The sequence below is a fragment of the Tupaia chinensis genome, unplaced genomic scaffold (assembly GCF_000334495.1).
Source record: "Tupaia chinensis unplaced genomic scaffold, TupChi_1.0 Scaffold000402_1, whole genome shotgun sequence".
Classification (NCBI taxonomy): Eukaryota; Metazoa; Chordata; class Mammalia; order Scandentia; family Tupaiidae; genus Tupaia; species Tupaia belangeri.
In genome coordinates this window covers 5,550,043-5,572,236 of record NW_006159904.1, presented here as the reverse complement: position 1 = coordinate 5,572,236, position 22,194 = coordinate 5,550,043, and the positions used below count along the sequence as shown (strand labels likewise).

Sequence of the window (22,194 nt, the reverse complement as noted above, 5' to 3'; positions counted from 1 at the left end):
TGCCTTAATCACCACACCATGAGCTGGCCCGAAGCATAAGATTTTGATTAGAGAATTACAGAGTCATGTGAGGATATTAGCAGGGTAACCAGACCTAGGGAAATAATGGGGGAACATGTTCATATATTTTCTCTCAAGTACTTAAAACAGTGATTATTGATCAGTGGTACACAGGCAGTAGTTTAATTCAGATCCAGAATTTTCAGAGCAATACCTCAAAATTCACAATAAAGGCACAATTGCTATTGCAGAGAAACAGACCCCAAGGATTGGAAATGGCACTCAAAAGAGACAGGAGAACTCTTTATCATGCCAGTGGGCATGGAGGAGCTATCACTGAATCTCTGCCCCCAACTGGGGGTTGGACACGGTCTTTTATGGGGGAATTGGGGAGATAGGTCTCAGGATGTTAGGAATGGGGAAGGGGCTCAGAACCTGCCCTAAAATGGAGGTGGCAGAGAAGCAGGAAGTCTAGCCTATTCAAGGTTTCAGGTTACCCTATAGCTCCAGGGAGGGGCAGTAAGTTTGCCAGAGGGCAGAAACCTCAGGTAGCTATCAGCTCTGAGTTATTCATGAATTCAGGTTCTCTCCATATCTTTGCATCTTATTTATTTATTTTCTTTTTTAGGTGTTTGCCATAGGGTGAGCATGCTTGCCTGAGAGAATCCCTTTCCCTCTGGGTATTTTGGGCATGCATGCACACACACCCAGCATGATTTTCAAGCCACTGGGTCTGGGACTCAAACTGTATTGGACCATGTAGGAATCCAACACCTTAACCACCACGCCACTTCTGGCCTCATTACAGCATCTTAATAGAACCTGCATTTAAATAATATCTATAATAACAGAATGTCAGTATTTCATTAATTTGACAAATATTTGAGTGTGAATAAATTTGAGTGACTAAAATGAATGTGAATTCATTTGAGACTAAGTGAATGTGAAACTATCCAAAGCAGCTAAGAGGCAAAAGTCAGGGAGATGGAAGACAAATTTCAAAACTTACAAAAAACTTATTAGAATCTTTTAAAATTAAATAGCATATTAAATTATAGGCTCTTGCACTGATTTATTCACTCAAAAACAACCTATTCAGAATTTATTTTAATCCAGACGCTTGCAAAGCTGTGTCTGGTAGGATAGGGAAAAAAACAGGGAGAAAATATAACAATACAAGTATATCCAAGTAAAATCTTAGGGAGGGGAGAGTGTACTTTTTTTTTTTTTGGAGAGGTTTTCGCTATAGGGCACGTGCGCTCACCAGACAGAGAGAGACATAGAGACAGAAAGCAAGAAATCACCCCCCAGGGGGGATGGCCACACCACAATCCCTTCTCCTCCATTCTCTTCTCAGGATCTTGGGCACACACGCACACGTGCCTGGCATGAGTTTTAAGCCACCGGGTCCAGGACGTGAACTGCGGTCGACTATGTGGGAGTCCAGCGACATAGCCACTACACTAACTGCTGGTTCCCGGGAGAGTGTACATTTTAAAGCAAGGAAGGAATATTTGCTAGGAGGGGCCATCTGATCTCTCAGGTGCTTAGAGTTCAAGCTGCCAGGGCTGGGATTTGAATTGCATTTAGTCATGTGAAATCTCTTACCCACTAAACATGAGGGCTAGCCCTATATGACCTCTTTCCCAAGAATCACTAGAAGACACATTCTAGTCACCAAGTTTGTCACATCAACTTGTAAAAGATGGGTGTGATCCCTTCTACCTGGTCTGGGGCCCCAACCCTTGTTTTATAGGCCACACCAGGTAGAAAAATTTCCTCTACCAAGCCCCACTCCCACCATACCCTGAGTTAGAAGGGACCAACAATTACACTGCTATGGTTAGAATGTACTGGAGGAGCCAGCCGGTGGCGTGGTGGTTAAGGGTGCTGAACTCCCACATGGCCAACCGCTATTTGCGAGAACTGGCGGCTCTCTCTCTCTCTCTCTCTCTCTCTCTCTCTCTCTCTCTCTCTCCTTCTCTAGTCAAATTAAAATAAATAAATTAATTAATTAATAAAGTAACTCTTTAAAAAAAATAAATAATGTGCTGGAAAGAGGCTCCAAGACAGCCTGTCTCAATCTCTCTCTCCCCTGGTATATTTTAAACTAAGTGTGTCGATTGAGATCAACAACAATACCAAAAGATTTCACATACTCAGGGACTCTAGCCCATTTTACTGCTCCTAGATTTTAGTCAAACCAGCTTTGTCAGTCTCCACAACCAGTCTATATATGTGCAAGTCCATCCTTTACACAATCTTTTCTACTTAAAATGTTCTTGTATCAACAAAACGTGGGAGCCAACAGGTGATGTGGTGGTTGGGGTGCTGGACTCCCACATGGCCAACTGCAGTTCAAGTCCTGGACCTGGTGGCTTGCTTTTATACTTTCCCTTTCTTGCTCTCTCTGGTCAAATGGGAAAATACTACTACTACTACTACTAATAATAATAAATAATTCTTTTTAAAAAACCTATACATTCTTTTAAGAATTATTTTATTTAACTTTATTTGTCATCATCATCTTTTTTTATTATTATTTGACCAGAGAGAGAGAGGGAAAGTAAGAAAGCAAGCTACCAGACCCAGGACTCAAACTACAGTTGGACATGTGGGACTCCAGCACATTCACCCTGCCACCTGATGGACCCCTATACATTCTTTAAGACTCAATCAGAAAGCTCATATTTCACAAAGAATCCTCTCCTCTCGGTTTTTACAAACTGGCAGACCCACTTTCCTGAAATAAGTCTGGTACCTCTCTTGCATCATTTTTAAAAAATAATTATTTATTTAACTTTTTAATTTATCATTATTATTATTTTTTAATTTGCTACAGGGCATGTGGGCCAATAGAGAGAGACAAACAGACACACAGACACACATACAGAGAGACAGAGAGAGACGGAAAGTGAGAAAGCAAGCCACTAACGTCCGGTACTCAAACCGCGGTCAGCCATGTGGGAGTCCAGCACCTTTACCACACCACCTGCTGGCCCGTCTTGCATCATTCTTAATGTATATGTTTTCGTAGTGGTATTTAATTTGGTGAGCATTTATTAGCCTTTATGACTGTCTAGTTTATTAGTTTATCTCCTTGTCACCTCAACCTGATATCTCTGCAACACGAGTGGCACACCTCGCACCTGCCAGGTGTTCACTGTTTGAGTGCCCGCAGTAGCTGTTCTCCTAGCACATCACACCTGCATGCCTGATACCTGATCATTTCCCACTGTGCTATGAAGTCCCTCAAATTTTAGAAAATCATGACTGGCTTTCTTTAAGATAAACAAAAGCTGAATCTTGATGAAATTGGAGACAAAGGGGGGGAAAAGTTCAAACTGTATTAAGATGTATTTTTATTGTCCATTGGATAGTAACTTGAGTCCACTGAATAGCTGTCAGAAATAAAGGACTCTCTCAGGTAGCGCTCAGGAATAACTAGATCATCATCTTCAAAACCATTAGTCTTACTTAACTTGTCACCAGCTGTCAGCTGATTGCATCAAGAAAATTACGCCACTCGCCTTAGAAATTCATGTCTTTTGTTAATTTGGAACAGACTTGGTTAAAGCAGATCAGCTTCTGAAAAGGTTAGGCACCCTCTCATTTCTCTCCAGGCTGAAGATATTTTTATCCGCTTTCTACATTCACAAATCTCTGACAAAATTCCCCTGAGGATTATGTTGTTAAAAATAAACTACATACCAAATTCTCCTTCGCTGGCAGAAAATGAGCTGCTTGTTAGATGTGCTGCTGCCAAGACACTCATGAAAGCTCCCGGTGCTTCATGTTGCCACTGTTTCCTATTTTCTCTAACACTTCCAATCACGATAACTTGGCCATCTGATAACACAGAGGAAACTGTTGTCAGAACAATAATGCAGGGACCAGCAGGTGGCACGGTGGCTAAGGCACTTGACTCCCATATGGCCAACTGTAGTTCGAGTACTGGGACCGGCAGCTTGAAAATCACGCTGGGTACATGTGTATGTGTTCCCAAAATTCTGAGAGGAGACTGGAGGAGAGGGGATTATGGCATGGCCATCCCCCTTAGGGGGTGATTTCTCACTTTGCTTCTCTCTGTCTCTCTCTGTTGAGTGCATGCGCCCTATGACAAAAACCTAACAAACAAAAAGCTTCATCATTTGAGTTTTGATAAAATCACAGGGAGTAACCTAATGTAATCCTCAATTTATTAATTCAGAAAACAAGATATAGAAACTTTAGTGACTTATTGTCACATAGCTGTTGGGTCGAAGAGTCGTTTCTTTACTTTGTAAACTGTTTTTTGTTGTTGTTGTTTTGGTGTTCTATTTTCATATGGGAAGTTGGGTTTCCTCTCAATTGTCTTATTGGATTATAAGTCAATTCACACCCTTATCATTGCTAACTTCAGTAGCATACGTAATTATTTCAACTTACAACACAGGTATAAATCTTAGCTCTCTCTCAGTCTTAGGTTATTAAGAGGAACATTGGAAGTAAGTAATAAAAATCTTTGCCACCTGTGAAGGTATCACCCATAGACTGAAAGTTGCTAAGAACCTCTTCCTTTTTTCTTTTGTAATACCAAAGGACATGTACAATTGCCAGAGACAGACAGAGAAAGCACCCCTCAGTGGGGCATGGCCATACCACAATCCCTTCTCCATTCCTCCATCCTGTTGGGATTTGGGCACATATGCACACTTCCCGGTACGCTTTTCAAGCTGCTGGGGCTGGGATTTGAACCACTGTCTGCCATGTGGGATCCAGCTCCCTTAACCACTAGGCTATGGAGCTGGCTCAACTATGAATCTCTTTTGATGAAAGGCTGTCAGAGCTTAAATATAAATGAAGAAATTTGGGTTGAAAATATTGTCTCTTAACCTCTCCATACATTCAAATGGCACATTGGCTTACAAAACAATTGTATGTGTATCTTTGCATTATTAGCTCTCTATATGTCTCAGGGATAGTCTTTTTTTGTTCTTTTTTTTTTTTCAATTTGTTATAGGCTGCATGCATTCACCAGAGAGAGAGAGAGAGAAAAGAGAGGGAAAGCACCCCCTAGGGAGGGATGACCACACCTCAATACCTTCTCTTCCATTCTGTCAGGATTTTGAGCACTCAATGCACATACACATGCCCGGTGTTTTTTTAGCTGCCGGCTCTGGGCTTTGAACCGTTAACTAAGCCATGTGGGATCTAGCCATTTAACCTCCATGTCACCTGGCTGATGTGGAATAGCTAGTCTTTTTATTCCAATTCTATTCATGAGAAAAAGGACTCTAGGGGACCAGCAGTTAGCGTAATGGCTATGTCACTGGACTCCCACGTAGTCAACTGCGGTTTGCGTCCCGGACTCGGTGGCTTAAAAAGCTTACGCCGGGCACGTGTGCGTGCGTGCCCAAGATCCCGAGAGGAGAATGGAGAAGAAGGGACTGCGGCATGACCATCCCCCCTGGGGGGTGATTTCTCGCTTTCTGTCTCTCTGTCTCTCTCTGTCTGTCCGGCGAGCACACACGCCCTATAGCAAAAACCTCTCAAAATAAAAAAAAAAAAAAAAAAAGAAGAAGAAAAGAAAAGGAAAAGGACTCTGTAAAATTGCTAGGGAGTTATTGGACCGGCACTGGAAGTAAATCAAGTCAACTGCCTTGTCCATCCTCCCTCACCAAAGAAAGGTGGCATCCTAGAATTTTCCTCCTCTACATTTGCATGGCCAAGGTGTTCAACTGGCTAGGATAATTAGCAGACAAGTCTCTGAATCTTTGAAACGTGTTTGATACAAAATTTCTAGGGATTGTATTGAGAAGTGGGAACTACCACATCAGGAGTGTTAGCAACACAGCTGTACTGGGGCCCCGGTCTTCCCTCACTGGCAGCTGATGCTAACCGATCGCAGACCCACCGTCAGGCACCGGGGAGCAGGTGGAGGAGACGTCGGCTGTGGCCATCATTTGCAGCAGAGTCTGAGGCACTCTGGCATCCCACTGTCTCCTGTTTTCTGCAGCAGCAGCAGCATCCTGAATGAAAAGCCCTGGGTGTAAGACAGTAACTCATTATTTCAAAAGCAGCCAAAATGTGACTAATTATACCAAACCATTCTTGGGGACCCCCAGAGGCAGTCTATCAGCTGGTAGGTTCAAAACCAGAGAAACTGCACGCTCATTTTAACATAGAGAGTAACTTAGAGTTCTGAAGTTATAAACAGGTTTGAAAACTATTTCACTTCCATTAACATCTGATTGACGAGCTGATGGAACTAAATGCTGAGGAGTATGAGTGACACAGAGGGACACATGTCTTCAGGCTTTTATGAGAACTTTTATTTTAGTCAGTACCCATAGAAATACAATCTGTTCCATTTTCTTAATTTGGAAAATACCTCATATTGTCTTTTTCTTTATTAAGGTGTTTTCACTATAGGAAATGTGAAAATCAGATACATAAAAGGAAATAAAAACCACCCATAATATCATATTCAGATGATTAACTATTCTATATAACCATTTCAAAGCAAACAATACTTCATTTCAAGAAAGTATTATAGGGGCCTGCAGGTGGCATGGTGATTGAGGCACTGGACTCCCACATGGCCAACTGGTTCAAGTCCCGGACCTAGTGGCTTCTTTCTCATTTTCCCTCTCTCTGTTCCTCTGTGATCAAACTTAAAAAAATTAATAATAACAATAACTACAATTAAATGAATAAATATTTTTAAAGGAATATATTATAATTTAGTTCTTTTTAAAAAGAATTATTTAATTTTATTTATTTGTTCATTTATTTTAATTTGACCAGAGAGAGACACACAGAGAGAGATGAAAGTGAGAAAGCAAACTGCAAGCCACCATGTCCAGGACTCGGACCATGGTTGGCCATGTAAAAGTGTCCAGTGCTTTAACCACCGCGCCACCTGCTGATCCTCTATAATTTAATTCTTTATGGCAGGATTTTTAATTTGCTAACATTCTTTCACTATTATAAATAATACCACAGTAATCTCATATATAGTTAAATATTTGTGGACATATATGACCATTTACCCATAAATGACTGAAAATAACAATTCTAGGGGCCAGCAGGTTACATAGTAGTTGAGGTGCTGGACTCTCACATGGCTGACTGTGGTTCAAGTCCCAGACCTGGCAGCTTGCTTTCTCACATTCTTGCTTTCTCTGGCCAGCGCACATGCCCTGTAGCAAATTAAAAAACTAATAATACTGATAAATAAAATTAAATCATTCTTTTTTAAAAAGAAAATAACAATTCTAGGGGCTAGAATTATTTGCTTTGCCTGTTTTTCTTTGATAAAGTTGAATCTATTACTAATTTATTCTATGATTTTTTTCTACATATTTTGAATAACTAGTTCTCCCCTACCCTCAAAATCAACTATATTTTATTACATTTTTTCTTTTTTTGTTTTTTGGGTTTTGTTTTTTTTTTGGAGAGGTTTTTGCTATAGGGTGTGTGTGCTTGCCAGAGAGACAGAAAGTGAGAAATCACCCCCTAGGGTGGTTGGCCACACCACAATCCCTTCTTCTCCATTCTACTCTAGGGATCTTGGGCACATGTGGGGAGCCAAAGGGGAGATGTGAAGAATGTGCAGGATGTGACCACCAGAATAAGACCAGGATCTTTATCCAGACATGGCCTTGGGTGGCAGGATTGCTATGAGCAGAATGTCTTAGGATTGTTTTGAACTGAATGTTCCAAAGTATTGTTATAACAACCTGATAAACTCTGTAAGGACTTAAAACCTTACATCGCAGAAGCCTCTGGAGCGTATATAAATACTAGCAATAAAGTACATTCACAGTTGACCAGTATTGACCAGCAGTCCTCCTGCTATCCTGGCTTTTTGTTTTTCTTTAATCCTCGCCCCTCAACTCAGGAACTGTTCACAGTCAGCAGATCTGACAGAGTGGTGCCCGAACAGGGACCTGAGTACTTGGGATGCTGGTGAAGGACACCGCAAAGAGTAACCAGAGAATGCATTAGTCTTAAAAGTGAAAGTGTTGCGGTGAGTACATTACGGGAGTAATTATGGGTCAGGGTAATAGCTGCCAGCTTTTGGTACGTATGCTTAAAGAAATGCTAAGTGCAGGAGGCTTGCGAGTAGGGCAGCAGCAGCTTTCAAAGTTTTTAGAATTTATTGAAAAAGTTTGTCCCTGGTTTCCTGAAGAAGGCACAGTTCACATAGATACCTGGGAAAAGGTGGGGCAAAGGCTCCAAGATTATTATGATGTCCATGATCTGGAAAAAAGTGCCCGTGGATGCTTTTAGTTTATGGACTTTAATTAGAGATGTTTTGGATTTTCCTCATAAGCGGGAGAGGATTCTTCCCACAGCAGATAAAGACTCTCCCCCGGCTGTTGGAATTTCTCCCTCTACTCCTCCCTTGCAGGAGAAGTTGATAGGAGCTTTTCCCTTGCCCCCTGAATTGGAAGATGAGGAGTTAATCCCTGAGGAGTTAGAAACAGACATCCTGTAATAGCTCTCAGGCAGGAAAAGCCATCCATCCCTATTGCACTGGAGTTACCACAATTCCAGATAATCCCCTGGCCGATGTTGATACCCATCTCAAAACCTTTACACATTTACAACAAGCTGAACATTCTCATCCCCAGACACCACATAATTATTTAAAACATGCTCTATTTGTACTTAAATTTTTAAATGTGGACAAACAAGGATCCAGTGCAGCTGGATGATTTGGGCATTCCAAAACACAATCTCATTATACCACAGTCCTTTGGAAAGATCCCTTAATGAGATCATGGAATGGGCCTGACCCTGTGTTGATATGGGGTCAAGGAGACGTTTGTGTTTTTTCGCAGGACAATGATGAAGCTTGCTGGCTTCCAGAATGCTTGGTATGGTTTATGGACACCCAGAAAGACCAGGAGGATGTTGTGCCTATGGATCTGCCTGAAGATGGTGACACTCATTGAAGCAGAAATCTACTGGGAGGACTATTTCCAGAAGAGATCAGATGGTTCATATGATGGCTTCTCGACCAGAAAACAACTCTGTTAATGCCACACAACCCCAGTATCTTCCCCCTTGTGCCAAAGAAAGTTGCCTGGACAATCGGACCTTATTATGGAAAGAAAGATATAGGTACAAAGATGTGTTTGTGGTGGAAAATGTTAAAAAGAAAGAGAACATTTTAATATTGAAAGAATTTTGTATGATAAAATTTTTGTCCTCGAGTAAGATGGCTGAATTATTTCCAGAATGAAAAAGGTAAAAGGGGACAAATAATCAAGGAATAAAGCATGTTGCAAAAGGTTTGAGTTATGTTGGAGAGGGTCTGAGGAAATTGTAAAGAATTAGAAAGATTTCATGAAAAGATGTATATATAACAGATGGTATCTGAGGTGGCCATAAAACAATGGGCCACACTATTCAGTGCTAAAACACAGCCTAAATAGACCCAAGGAGGCCTCACTCTTATCCCAATCCAATCCAGTAACAGAAGTGAGCTCCAAACAAACAACTGGTCCAGAAACTTATGATTCCATTCACGCTACAGCTGAGAGCACTGGCATTGATTTAATTCTTTCAGTTTGCTGGGAAGGAACTCTCTAGTAAATAGTCAGCTATCAGGATCTTTAAAAAATGGGTATGCTTAAAACTTAAAAGTTAAAAAAACACAGTACAAACAGCTGGTTTTATGGATAATGTAACAAAAATCTTTCCATAGCTTTACACATCAAGAAACTATTGATGAAAAAAAAACAACACAAATTGGATGCCCTTTATGATACTGTCATACATCTGGGAACCGGGTCGATGGGTTGCATGTGCGCTCTTCTGTCAGATGTCACGTGTTGTATCAATGGATTTGTGTCACCCCTAAAATCTATCATGAAAGCCAACATGATTGGGAAAAGGTTAAAAAATATTTATAAGGTGTCTGGTGCGGGGCCAATGAAGCAATAGATATTCTTACACTCCATCGAGAGAGCTTAGAGATAGAGAAGGCATGTCCCTCTCCCTTTAATGCAACACAGGAGGCAAATAAATTGCTGCAACAACTGTATGGTCTCCTACCACACTGGACCTCTTGGTGGCAGTGGTTAATGCCTGCCGTTATGGCAGCAGGTATGGGTCTTGTGTTGCCGTGTTGTGCCCCCTGCCTTATGCGAATACTCGGGCGCTCCTTTCTTGGAGTTCACTCCGAAATTCATCAGTTAAAACTTCAAGCCAAGGCATTAGATGCAGAAGCTGGTAGTCAGTGGCGGTTAAGATCCTTGGGATGTTTCTCAACCTAAGACAGGGGGTGCATACAAATATGCATTACCCAATGACCGGTAAGAGAAAATGTCACCAAGGACAACCCAAGACAGGTACAGCCTACTGCCCATCAGAAGTGGTGGATCATTTAATAAACAAAAAAAGGGGGAGATGTGGAGAGCCAAAAGGGAGATGTGAGGAATGTGCAGGATGTGACCACCAGAATAAGACCAGGGTCTTTATCCGAACATGGCCTTGAGTGGCTGGATTGTTATGAGCAGAATGTCTTGGGATTGTTTTGAACTGAATGTTCCAAAGTATTGTTATAACAACCTGATAAATTCAGTAAGGACTTAAAACCTTACATCACAGAAGTCTCTGGAGTGTGTATAAATACTAGCAATAAAGTACATTCAGGGCTGACCAGTATTGACTGGCAGTCCTCCCATTTCTATCCTGTCTTCTTGCTTCTTGTCTTTCTTTAATTCTCACCCCCCAACTCAGGAACTGTTGCTGGCGGCGGGTCCAACAGGCACACATGCACATGTGCCTGGTGTGAGTTTAAGCTACTGGGTCCGGGACTTGAACTATAATCGACTATATGGGAGTCCAACAATGTAGCCATTACGCTATCTGCTGGTCTTTTATTTCATTTTCTAATCTATAACTTTTTTTTTTTTTTTGTAGAAAGATTTTTTGCTATGGGGTGTATGCGCTTGTTGGAAAGACAGAAAGAGAAGACATAAAGTGAGAAATCATCCCCGCCCCCCAGGGAAATGACATGCTGCAATCCCTTCTTCTCCGTTCTCCTTCTGGAATCTTGGGCATGCACACACATTAGCCCAGCATGAGGTTTAAGCCTCCAGGTCCAGGACTCAAACCACAGTCAACTACATGAGAGTTCAGTGATGTAACCATTATGCCATCTGCCGGTCCCTCTATTACTTCAATTTTTTATCATATAAATTGTATGGGGTTCTTCTGAAATATGTTTTGTTGTATCTTATTATATAGAGCCCGATCTCACAAATGTTCCCAAATTGTTAACCAGTTGGCTGAGGGCATTTATCTGAATAATCCTCTTTCCTCAATGACCTATGATGTCACTTTTAGCATGTACCCTATCATAGTACATACTGGGGTTTGTTTCCACACTCTTCTCATTGCTTTATCTCCTCTGGTGCTAGTATTATCTTGTTGCTATGGCTATAATTTATATAACGTATTTCAGTACAGTTATTTGGAAGGGTAAATACACGTCACTGCTCTTTTCTAAAAAAACTTTTTTTAAGAAGTATTTTATTAAGTTTTATTTATTCATTCATTTATTTCAGTTTGACCAGAGAGAGACACAGAGAGAAAAAGAGAGAGGCAAAGTGAGAAAGCAAGCCACCAGGTCCAGGACTTGAACCGTGGTTGACCATGTGGGAGTGTCCAGCGCCCTTAACCACCACACCACCTGCTGGTCCCATAAAAATTTTTGTCTGTTAAGAATCTCTGAGATTCTCCAATCTACCAACCTAGTCCCATCTAAACAGCTTACTAATGCTTATAAAGACCTAAACCGTAACCCGTTCCAAATAAACCTTAACATGTTCCAGATTTAGATCATTACATGATCTCTACTGACCTCCCTCCACATGATGTACACTTGGCTGGTGACAGCTTCATCAGCTGAATTAGAGAACTAGGAATATCTATTCTCTCAGCACTGCTCTGACTTGCATGCCCGGCGTTTCTCACTTAGACTACTCTCCACTCTTCAGTTTGCCCATCCACAACATCCTTCACTCTGCAGCCAGCATGACCCTTCTCAATCATAAATAGGATTTCATTCACTTTGACTGAAAGTCATCACCACAGGAAAAGCCCAAGCTCCATGGCACACCCAGTCCTTCAGGTGTGGGGACCTCCCTGACTCTTTAGCCAGCTGCTCTGCAACATGACTAGCACTTCAGGCTCAGAACACATGCTTTGCACCTCCTTTCCTTTGCTTATGACACTTCTAATATTGAAGGCAGGTCCCAGATTTCATTCATCTTTGAGCTCCCTACCTTCTAGTACAGTCTGTGGCACAAAGAAGATGCTTTGTAAGATGCCTGCTGAATTGAATAAAGATTTCTCTGGATGAAAATGAGGCAAATGGTATAATTCTAGAAAGAGGGCATGGAACCATTTCAGATATGTCAATGCTTGCATGGCTATAAGTGAAGGTGGGGCTCCAGCAGACTGTATGGATCCCATCATGGGTAGAAAGAAGTGGGTGCCAAGGTAGGAAAGGAGGGTCACCCCAGGATTAGGCCACATGGCACTAAATGTAATGTAGCGTGGAAGGAGCTGTATCCTGTAGGAATTAGCAAAAACAAAACCGAAACAAAAACTGAGCAGGGTGGAAAGATGACAAGATAAGTTTAGCAATCATTTAGAGAATGAAGGGAAAATACTAGAGAAAAAAAGGACATACAAAAATAAAGGTAATATAAAAGGAAAATTGGGGGAATTGCATTTATTAAACCCCTAATACCAGTGGTCTTCATAACATTCATGGAAAATACATATTATGAAAAAAAATGCATAGATTTCAAAAATTTTTTGTACCCAGATAAACCCAATCTTTAAAAATTAATTAATTAATTAACTAATTTGACCAAAGAGACACACACACAGAGAAGGAAAGTAAGAAAGTAAGCTGCCAGGTCCAGGACTTGAGCCATGGTCATCCATGTTGGAGTCCAGCGTCTTAATCACCACGCCACCTGCCGGCCCCAATAAACCCAATTTTAATTCTATTTTTCCACAAACTTTTTCAAGTACCAAGAACTTTATATCTCAAATCTTTATCTAGCGCTCACAATAACCTTGTGTGGCTACTATTACCCTCTGTTCTTGAGCAGACAGATTCAGAGCATTGAAGTAACTTGTGAAAGCAAGGACGATGGTTAGAAAGTGGCGGCACCAGCTGGGATTCAAAGACCCCTCCGTCTCCAGGGCCCATGCATGTGCCACTATCCCATACTGCTGAGGGATGACATGGCCCTAAACTGGTGGCAGAGGGTCTGAAAGAGAAGACTCCAGAGACACCTCTGAGTGGAAACAGCCCTGGGTGTGCAGCAGAAACTGTCATGCTGGTGATGGTGTTGACTAGAATAGAGTCATGGGGGGTATAGGGGCAGAACAACTCAGAAGAGATTGATATAGAGGGACCAGCAGTTAGAGTAATGGCTACATCACTGGACTTCTATGTAGTTGACCACAGTTTGCGTCCCAGACCCGGTGGCTTAAAACTCACGCCGGGTGCATGTGCATGCATGCCCAAGATCCCGAGAGGAGAACGGAGGAAAAGGGATTATGGCATGGCCATCCCCCCTGGGGGGTGATTTCTCACTTTCTGTCTCTCTGTCTCTGTCTGTCTGGTGAGTGCACATGCCCTATAGCAGAAACCTCTCCCCCCAAAAAAAGAATTATAAAAAAAAAAGAAGAGATTGATATACAAATGCCAAGTTTGAGATGTTGGTGGTACTTCTCTGTGGGGTTTTCCAGTGGGTAATGAGAAAGGCTGTTTAAGTGTGGAGCTCCTGGGAGCTGATGAACCTGCCCAAAGTGTGGAACAAGAGAGTACAACTGAGTGTCAGGGAGTACAGGCACTGTGGCAGAGGAGAAGCTGGGACATGAATGAGGAGAGAGCTCGCATTGGACTGCCTATGACATTCCTTTTCATCTGCAGCTTTCAAGAAACACGTACCTGCTTCTGGGCAACAGAGCTTTTCAAATGCTTTATCTGTATAATCTTCATGCTCCTTTATACATTTATATTCCTCAAATTTCATGCCATCCTCAAAGGTCAAAGTTTCGTTTAGTATATCTGTTACCTAAAGCAATTCCACGGCATTTCATGAGAAATAAGGCATACGTATTTTTTCAAATAATTACTTAGTTTTATTAATTGTTATTATTATTTTACCAGAGAGAGATGGAAAGTGAGAAAGCAAGCCACCAGGTCTGGAACTAGAACCATGGCTGACCATATGGGAATCCAGTGCCTTAACCACCATGACACCGACTGGCTCCAAGGCGTGTATATATACATTTTTTAAATAATTATTTTATTTAATTTTTTATTTATTCATTCATTTATTTTAATTTGACCAGGGAGAGACAGAGAGAGAAAGGAAAAGTGAGAAAGTAAGCCACCAGGTCCAGGACTCAAACCATGGTCAGCCATGTGGGAGTGTCCAATGCCTTAACCACCACGCCACTTTTGGTCCCACCAAGGCATATATTTTTTTTTAAAAGTTTATGGTATATACTCAATAATTCTAGTTAGCAAGATATGTGGCAAGTATTCAATATATGTTTGTTAAGTGAAACAGAGTTTTAAAAACAGAAATGTTTTCCTTTTATTAAGAGAGATTTTGCTATAGAGTATGTGTGCTTTCCAGAGAAACAGAGAGACAGAAAGCCAGAAATCACCCCTCAAAGGGGTGCTATGCCACAATCCCTTCTCCTTCATTCTCCTCTCAGGATCTTGGGCACACACGCACACGCGCCCGGCGTGAGTTTTAAGCCACCGGGTCCAGGGCGTGAACCATGGTCAACTAAATGGGAGTCCAGTGACGTAACAATTGTACCATCTGCTGGTCCTGAAACGGGAACATTTTAACTTACTCTCCTTGTCAATAGTGACAAGCCTGGACATAGGACAACTTAACTATATCCAACTTTCTGCTTTTAATATTTTTATGCTTAAATTCTATTCAGAACTCTCATACACATACCCAGCATGAGTTTCAAGCCACCAAGTCTGGGACTCAAACTGTGGTTGGCCATGTGGGAGTCCAGCACCATAGCCACTACACCAGCTGCTGGTCCATATACAACCTTCTTTTTTGAGAGAGAGAGATTTTTGCTATAGGGCACATATGCTCACCAAAGAGAGACAGAGACAGAAAGTGAGAAATCATCCCCTAGGGAGGATGGCCACACCACAATACCTTCTCCTCCAATCTCCTCTTGGGATTTTGGGCATACACATACATGTGCCTGGCATGAGTTTTAAGATGCTGGGCCTGGGACTTGAGCCACAGTCGACTATGTTGGAGTTCAGTGACATAACTATTATGCCATCCTCTGGTTTCCACATACAACATTCTTTTTTTTTTTTTTTTTTTTTTTTTGGGGAGTGTTTTTTTTTTTTTTTGGAGAGGTTTTTTTTTGCTATAGGGTGCGTGTGCTCGCCAGACAGACAGAGAGAAATATACAGACAGAAAGCAAGAAATCACCCCCCAGGGGAGATGGTCATGCCACAATCCCTTCTCCTCCATTCTCCTCTCAGGATCTTGGGCATGCACGCACACGCGCCCAGCGTGAGTTTTAAGCCACCAGGTCCGGGACGCGAACCGCGGTCGACTACGTAGGAGTCCAGCGACATAGCCATTACGCTAACTGCTGGTTCCCTCCACATACAACATTCTTAACCAGGGCACTGAGACTGCTCCAGCACTCTATCATCAATACTAAAATGATCACTTCTGTTTCAAGCCTATCAAAGCATGAAATAAGAAAGGATAAACACACTAATAAGTTAAAACTTGGACTCCATTCTTTTTTCTGAGCAGGCCAATTTCAGCGCCTCTCTTCCCAGAAGCTCAATGGACATATCACTCCGTAGATGCCAACCCGAAACAGATCCCCAGGTCTGCTCTGCTCCGACTAATTCCACGCCTCTGGAAAGAGGTGAGCACTAACTGACACTACTCGAACAAAATAGTTTTTCCCTTTATTTTTAATTGTCAGAAGGTGGGTATACTCACCAGAGAGGCAGAGAGAGGAAGAGAGCACTCCAAAATGGAGTGTAGTAAGGCCCCTTCTCCTCCACTTCTCCCAACAGGAGTTTGGACTTTGGGCACCCGTGCAAACGGACATGGCATGTTCAAGCCACTGGAGCTGAGATTCAAGAATCTGTTGGCCACGTAAGATCTGGGTCCCTTAACCACTTGGCTACAGGCAGCCCCTCTAAAGAGATCTTTAAGTAGCAAAATACTAATAAAAACACATGAAGAGTCATCAGGGTTAAGACTCTGGACTCCCACATGGCTAACTGGCATTCGAGTCCCAGAACCAGTGCTTAAAAATCATGCCAGGTGTGTGTGCTTGTGTGCCCAAAATCCCAAGAGGAGAATGGAAGAGAAGGGACTGTAGCACAGCCATTCCTCCAGCAGGGGCAATTTCTCACTTTCCCTCTCTCTGGCTCTCTGTTCTCTGTGATAGGTGTATGCACTCCAGCACTATGGCAACCCCCCCCCCCAAAAAAAAAGGTGCCAGCAGATGGTGAGATGGTGTAGTTAAGGGCACTGGATTCCCACATGGCCAACTATGGTTCGAGTTTCAGACCTGGTGGCTTGCTTTCTCACTTTCCCTCTCTCTCTCTCTCTCTCTCTCACTCTGTCCCACTCTGGTCAAAAGTTACATAAAATTATTTTTGTTTAAAAAAAAGCAGATAATGGGACCAGCAGTTGGCATAATAGCTATGTCGCTGGACTCCCATATAGTCAACCGCAGTTCGAATCCTGAACCCAGTGGCTTAAACTCACACTGGGTGCATGTGCGTGTGTCCCCAAGATCCTGAGAGGAGAATGGGGGGGGTGACTTCTCACTTTCTATCTCTCTGTCTCTCTCAGTCTTTTTGGTAAGCACATATGCCCTATAGCAAAAACAAATCTCAAAAAAACAAAACAAAAACAAAAACAGATCATTGGGGCCAGCAGGTGGTGTGGTGGTTAAAGGTGCTGGACTTCCACGTGGCTGACCACAGTTCAAGTCCTGGATCTGGTGGCCTGCTTTGTCACTTTCTCTCTCTCTCTCATCAAATTGAAAAATAATAACGAAGTTAAAATAAAAATAATTATTTAAAAAAACCCAGATTGCAAGATAACATAATGAAAAGTTTTAAGCTAATAAAGAACATAGGACCAGCAATTGGTGTAATGGTTATGTCGCTGGACTCCCACATAGTTGACTGTGGTTCGAGTCCCGGACCTGGAGGCTTAAATTCATGCCAGGCACATGTGCATGCATGCCCAAGATCGCAAGAGAAGAATGGAGGGTGATTTCTCACTTTCTATCTCTCTGTCTTTCTGGTGAGCACACGTGCCCTATAGCAAAAACCTCTCAAAAAAAAAAAAAAAAAGAAAAGAAAAAGAAAGAAAGAAAGAAAAAGCATTTATAATTAGCTAGAATTTCTGGAAGTTGAAAAAGTCTACTAATATAAATTAAAGCTTATCTCACAATGTAAAAAAAAAAAAGAATGGGTACAGTTAATAAAAAAAAAATTAGTAATTTGGGGGCCAGCAGATGGCCTGGAGACTAAGGTAGTTGGATCCCACATGGCTGACTATGAGGTTCAAATCCTGGACCTAACAGCTTGAAAAACATGGTGTGTATGCAATGTATACCCAAAATCCTGAGAGCAGAATGGAAGAGAAGGGACTGCTGCATAGCCATCCTCCCTGGGGGATACCTTCTCACTTTCCTTCTCTCTCTCCCTTTCTGGTGAGAGCATGCACCCTATAGAAAAATTTTTTTTAAAAATTCAAGAATAATAATAATAGTAAAGAACGGGAAGATAAAAAGCATTTGGAGGATTCATTTGAACACCAGAGACCATTCTCAGAATATTTAAGGAAATTCTCCCTACAGCTTGTGGAGCAATTTCATGGAACGTGCTATTAAGATGCACTTTCTTTCTCACACCTACTAATGGAAGTGTATATTCATGGCATACCTCTTCCTCATGGAGGGTATCTTCATCAGAAATACATTTGCCTAAATTGATTTCAAACTTTACTCCTCTCTAGAAGCAAGAAAAAATATATCAGTCTTGCAATTCAATAAAAGTCTTAAATTACCTGTCCCTAGGTCAACTTTATTTGACATTAAGGATACTTAAAACCATTAGTCTAATATTACAGAGGAGGGAAAGTCCATAAAATAGTACAGGGGGGAATCATATAGGCAACCCAGGCTGCAAGGTGTAGGCCCCCAGGCTAGCTTTTTAATATGAAACCGAAAGACAAAAATGCTTATTACCTTATATTTCTGGTCTGGAATTTTATTTTCTGTTATGTTATGAAGGTTCATTTTTTTCAAGTCCCTTTCAATGTCCTGAAAGTTCAGGGGGAAAAATTGTGCAATTCTATCATTTAACATCGACCAGACTGTTATCCTTTCACAACCCCCAAAATCACAACACTGTTCACATGATTTGATTTCTGAATTGAATCTGATGATTTATGTGAGAATAAAGGCATGCTTCTGTAAAGGAAGGTTAACAATAATTCACTAAAAGCTCGGGGATAATATTAACTAACTTGAAACAGTAGTTCAATGAACTCCAGTGTTTCAATGGGTAAGTTATATCATGCGAAAATGATTATCACCCCAGTCCAATCCAACCCAACCCGATTCTGTGGAAGAATGTAATTCTGGGCACAGGATCATTCCTTAAGAGACTATGATCTCAACCAGGAAAATAAAACAAGTGTACAACTCATGATAGAATAAAAGAAAGAGAGGGCTCTAAAAATTGACAGGCAGTATCGGGAGGTAAAGAAAGCTGTAGAAGAGCATGACAAGAATTTCCAAGGAGCAGCTGAGAGGGTTCTCAGGGTTCTGTCCTCGGCCCTCTGCTTCTCTCTTAATATAAGGAATCAAATTAATTCCTACAAATTTAAATGCTATATTTTTTGCAATGGTCTTTCTTTTCTTTTCTTTTCCTTTTTAATAAGACTTATTTCATGAGAGAAAAAAAGAATGTGTGGCAGAGAGGGAGCAAGAGAGAGGTGCCCTTGACAGGGTCTCATATGCTGCAATCCCCTCTCTTGCAGTTAGGACCTGGGCACTTACGTATGCCCAGCATGTTTCACGTTGACTAGGGATGTGAACCCACATGGTTCCCCTCACCGCAGAGCAGTACAGCTACTACCTGGGCCACTGAAGCTGGGCCTATGCAATGGCTCTTAAAATGAATCTTCAGGTTTCACCTTTCCCCTCCTCTGAGCTTCAGACTCACATATCCAATTGCCTACTTAACATCATCATATTCATTCCGCAAATTCATTTTGAGCACCCCCTTTAGGCAGGACACCTACACGATGAAAGTGACAGAAGAGGCCCCTGCTGACATGGAGCTTACATTTTATTGGAGCAGGATAATTAATTAATTAAAAAATTAATGACACAACTTTGGAAAGTTTTACGTCTTATATGGGAAATATAATAGGATAATGGAATGGAAAATGAGTATGGAGTGAATGGAACACAAAAAAAGCTCATGTGGCAATTAATTTAAGCCTGGAATGATATTGGATCTTGGCAATATGAAGGACTGGGTAAAGCCTTTTCATGCAATAGGAACAGCAGGGCAAAGTTCCCAGAGTAGGTATGGTACGTCTCAAATCTTCACTAACTCAACATGTTCAAAATGGAAGTCTTGATGTTCCCCACCATAACAAGTGAGTACTACAAACTTCTACTTCTAGTCAAAAGAGAGTATCAGGAACTAGATTTATTTCCCTACCTAAAACAAAGAACCAGATTAAACATGGAAACTATCGTTTTTTAATACATTAGACACCAGCAATAAATGACAGTTGTCCTTGAGAACCAGTTGTCCTTGAGACAAGCCCTACCACAGCTCTACACGACAGTTTTAAGAGAATGTACAGGCCATGGTGCAGAGGTGGAACCCAAGCTGAGTCTGACAGGCTCCCTGAGTTGATAAGACATAGCTGAGAATGTGGGATTATTAAGGCTGCTAGAGGTTGAAGGATAGACTCCTAAACAGAAAAGAATGACACAAAGAAAGAAAGCGCTCACATACACTGGTGGGGATGTAACAGCATAACCCACTTTGGAAAAAAAAATTGACAGTTTCTTAGAAAGTGAAATATAGGGCCATCAGGTGGCATGGTGGTTAAGGTACGTCTTATATGGGAAATATAATAGGATAATGGAATGGAAAATGAGTATGGAGTGAATGGAACACAAAAAAAGCTCATGTGGCAATTAATTTAAGCCTGGAATGATATTGGATCTTGGCAATATGAAGGACTGGGTAAAGCCTTTTCATGCAATAGGAACAGCAGGGCAAAGTTCCCAGAGTAGGTATGGTACGTCTCAAATCTTCACTAACTCAACATGTTCAAAATGGAAGTCTTGATGTTCCCCACCATAACAAGTGAGTACTACAAACTTCTACTTCTAGTCAAAAGAGAGTATCAGGAACTAGATTTATTTCCCTACCTAAAACAAAGAACCAGATTAAACATGGAAACTATCGTTTTTTAATACATTAGACACCAGCAATAAATGACAGTTGTCCTTGAGAACCAGTTGTCCTTGAGACAAGCCCTACCACAGCTCTACACGACAGTTTTAAGAGAATGTACAGGCCATGGTGCAGAGGTGGAACCCAAGCTGAGTCTGACAGGCTCCCTGAGTTGATAAGACATAGCTGAGAATGTGGGATTATTAAGGCTGCTAGAGGTTGAAGGATAGACTCCTAAACAGAAAAGAATGACACAAAGAAAGAAAGCGCTCACATACACTGGTGGGGATGTAACAGCATAACCCACTTTGGAAAAAAAAATTGACAGTTTCTTAGAAAGTGAAATATAGGGCCATCAGGTGGCATGGTGGTTAAGGTACTAGACTCCCACATGGCCGACTATGGTTTAAGACCCAGACCAGGAAGCTTACTTTCTCACTCTTACTCTCCCTCTCTTTCTCCCTGTCTCTGTCTCTGTCTCTTTCTGTGAGTGCAAATGCCCTATAGAAAATTTTTAAAATAATGATAAATAAAATTAAAGAAATAATTCTTTTTTTAAAAAGACAAAGAAAGTGATACATATACCTACTGTACAAGGTACTATCCATCGTTCCAATTCAACATATTCACCCAAATGAAAGAAAAGAAGCACATGTCCACACAAAGATTTGTATATGAATGTTCATAGCAGCTTTATCTGTTATAGCCAAAAGCTAGAAACAACTCAAATATCCATCTATCGGTAAATGGGAAACAATTTTTTAATCTATTCACATAATGGGACATACTCAGCAATAAAAAGGATGAACTCTTTTTTTTTTTCTGGAGAGGTTATTTATTTATTTATTTATTTATTTATTTATTTATTTATTTATTTTTGCTTTTGTTTTGTTTGTTTGTTTGTTTTTGCTATAGGGCGTGTGCACTCACCAGAAAGACAGAGAGAGACAAAGAGCTAGAAAGCGAGAAATCACGCCCTGGGGGGATGGCCACGCCACAATCCCTTCTCCTCCATTCTTCTTTGGGGATCCTGGGCAAGCACGCACACGTGCCCGGCATGAGTTTAAGCCACCAGGTCCAGGACTCGAACCGTGGTCGACTACGTGGGAGTCCAGCGACATAGCCATTACACTAACTGCTGGTCCCAAGGATGAACTCTTAATAAGTGTACATCTCACCTGGATAAATCTCAAAATTATTATGCTAAATGAAAAATAAAAGAGAGAGTGTGGAAGAGTATGGCTGCATTTATACAATGCAGACTAATCTAGAAAAAGCAGCCTGATCTAGAGTAACAGAAAGCAGATTTGAGGATGAAGTAGTAGAAGAGGCAAGGAGAAATAGAAGAGAGAATCTGACAAAAGCATAAACATTTGGAGATGACAGATATGTTCACTAAATTAATTGTGATGGATTCATAGTTGCACAAGTGAAATCTTATAAAGTATGCACTTCAATATATGCAATTAACTATAGTTATGCCTCAATAAAACTAGCTTTTAAAAGGGAGGAGAGACTCCAGTCCTGTTCTTGGGCAGAACACTGACGTGGTGGCGAGAGACTGGACAGACTAGAGTTCCTGCCTTGACAAAGATCTCAGCCCCCAGGCTGCAGAGTCATCAGTTTTTAAGATACCA

General features: G+C 41.4%; 1 protein-coding gene across 1 annotated transcript in view; it reads right to left on the bottom strand.

Moving 5' to 3' along the window:
* NEK5 (NIMA related kinase 5) overlaps window positions 1–22,194 on the bottom strand; it is a 96,959-nt gene that overhangs the window by 28,652 nt on the left and 46,113 nt on the right. The window contains exons 16-20 of the mRNA XM_027774082.1: window positions 18,319–18,393; window positions 18,014–18,082; window positions 13,976–14,102; window positions 5,897–6,025; window positions 3,712–3,849 (exon numbers count right to left, since the gene is read on the bottom strand). Of these exons, the coding sequence (XP_027629883.1) occupies window positions 3,712–3,849; window positions 5,897–6,025; window positions 13,976–14,102; window positions 18,014–18,082; window positions 18,319–18,393 (538 nt within the window). The remainder of the gene's footprint in view (window positions 1–3,711; window positions 3,850–5,896; window positions 6,026–13,975; window positions 14,103–18,013; window positions 18,083–18,318; window positions 18,394–22,194) is intronic.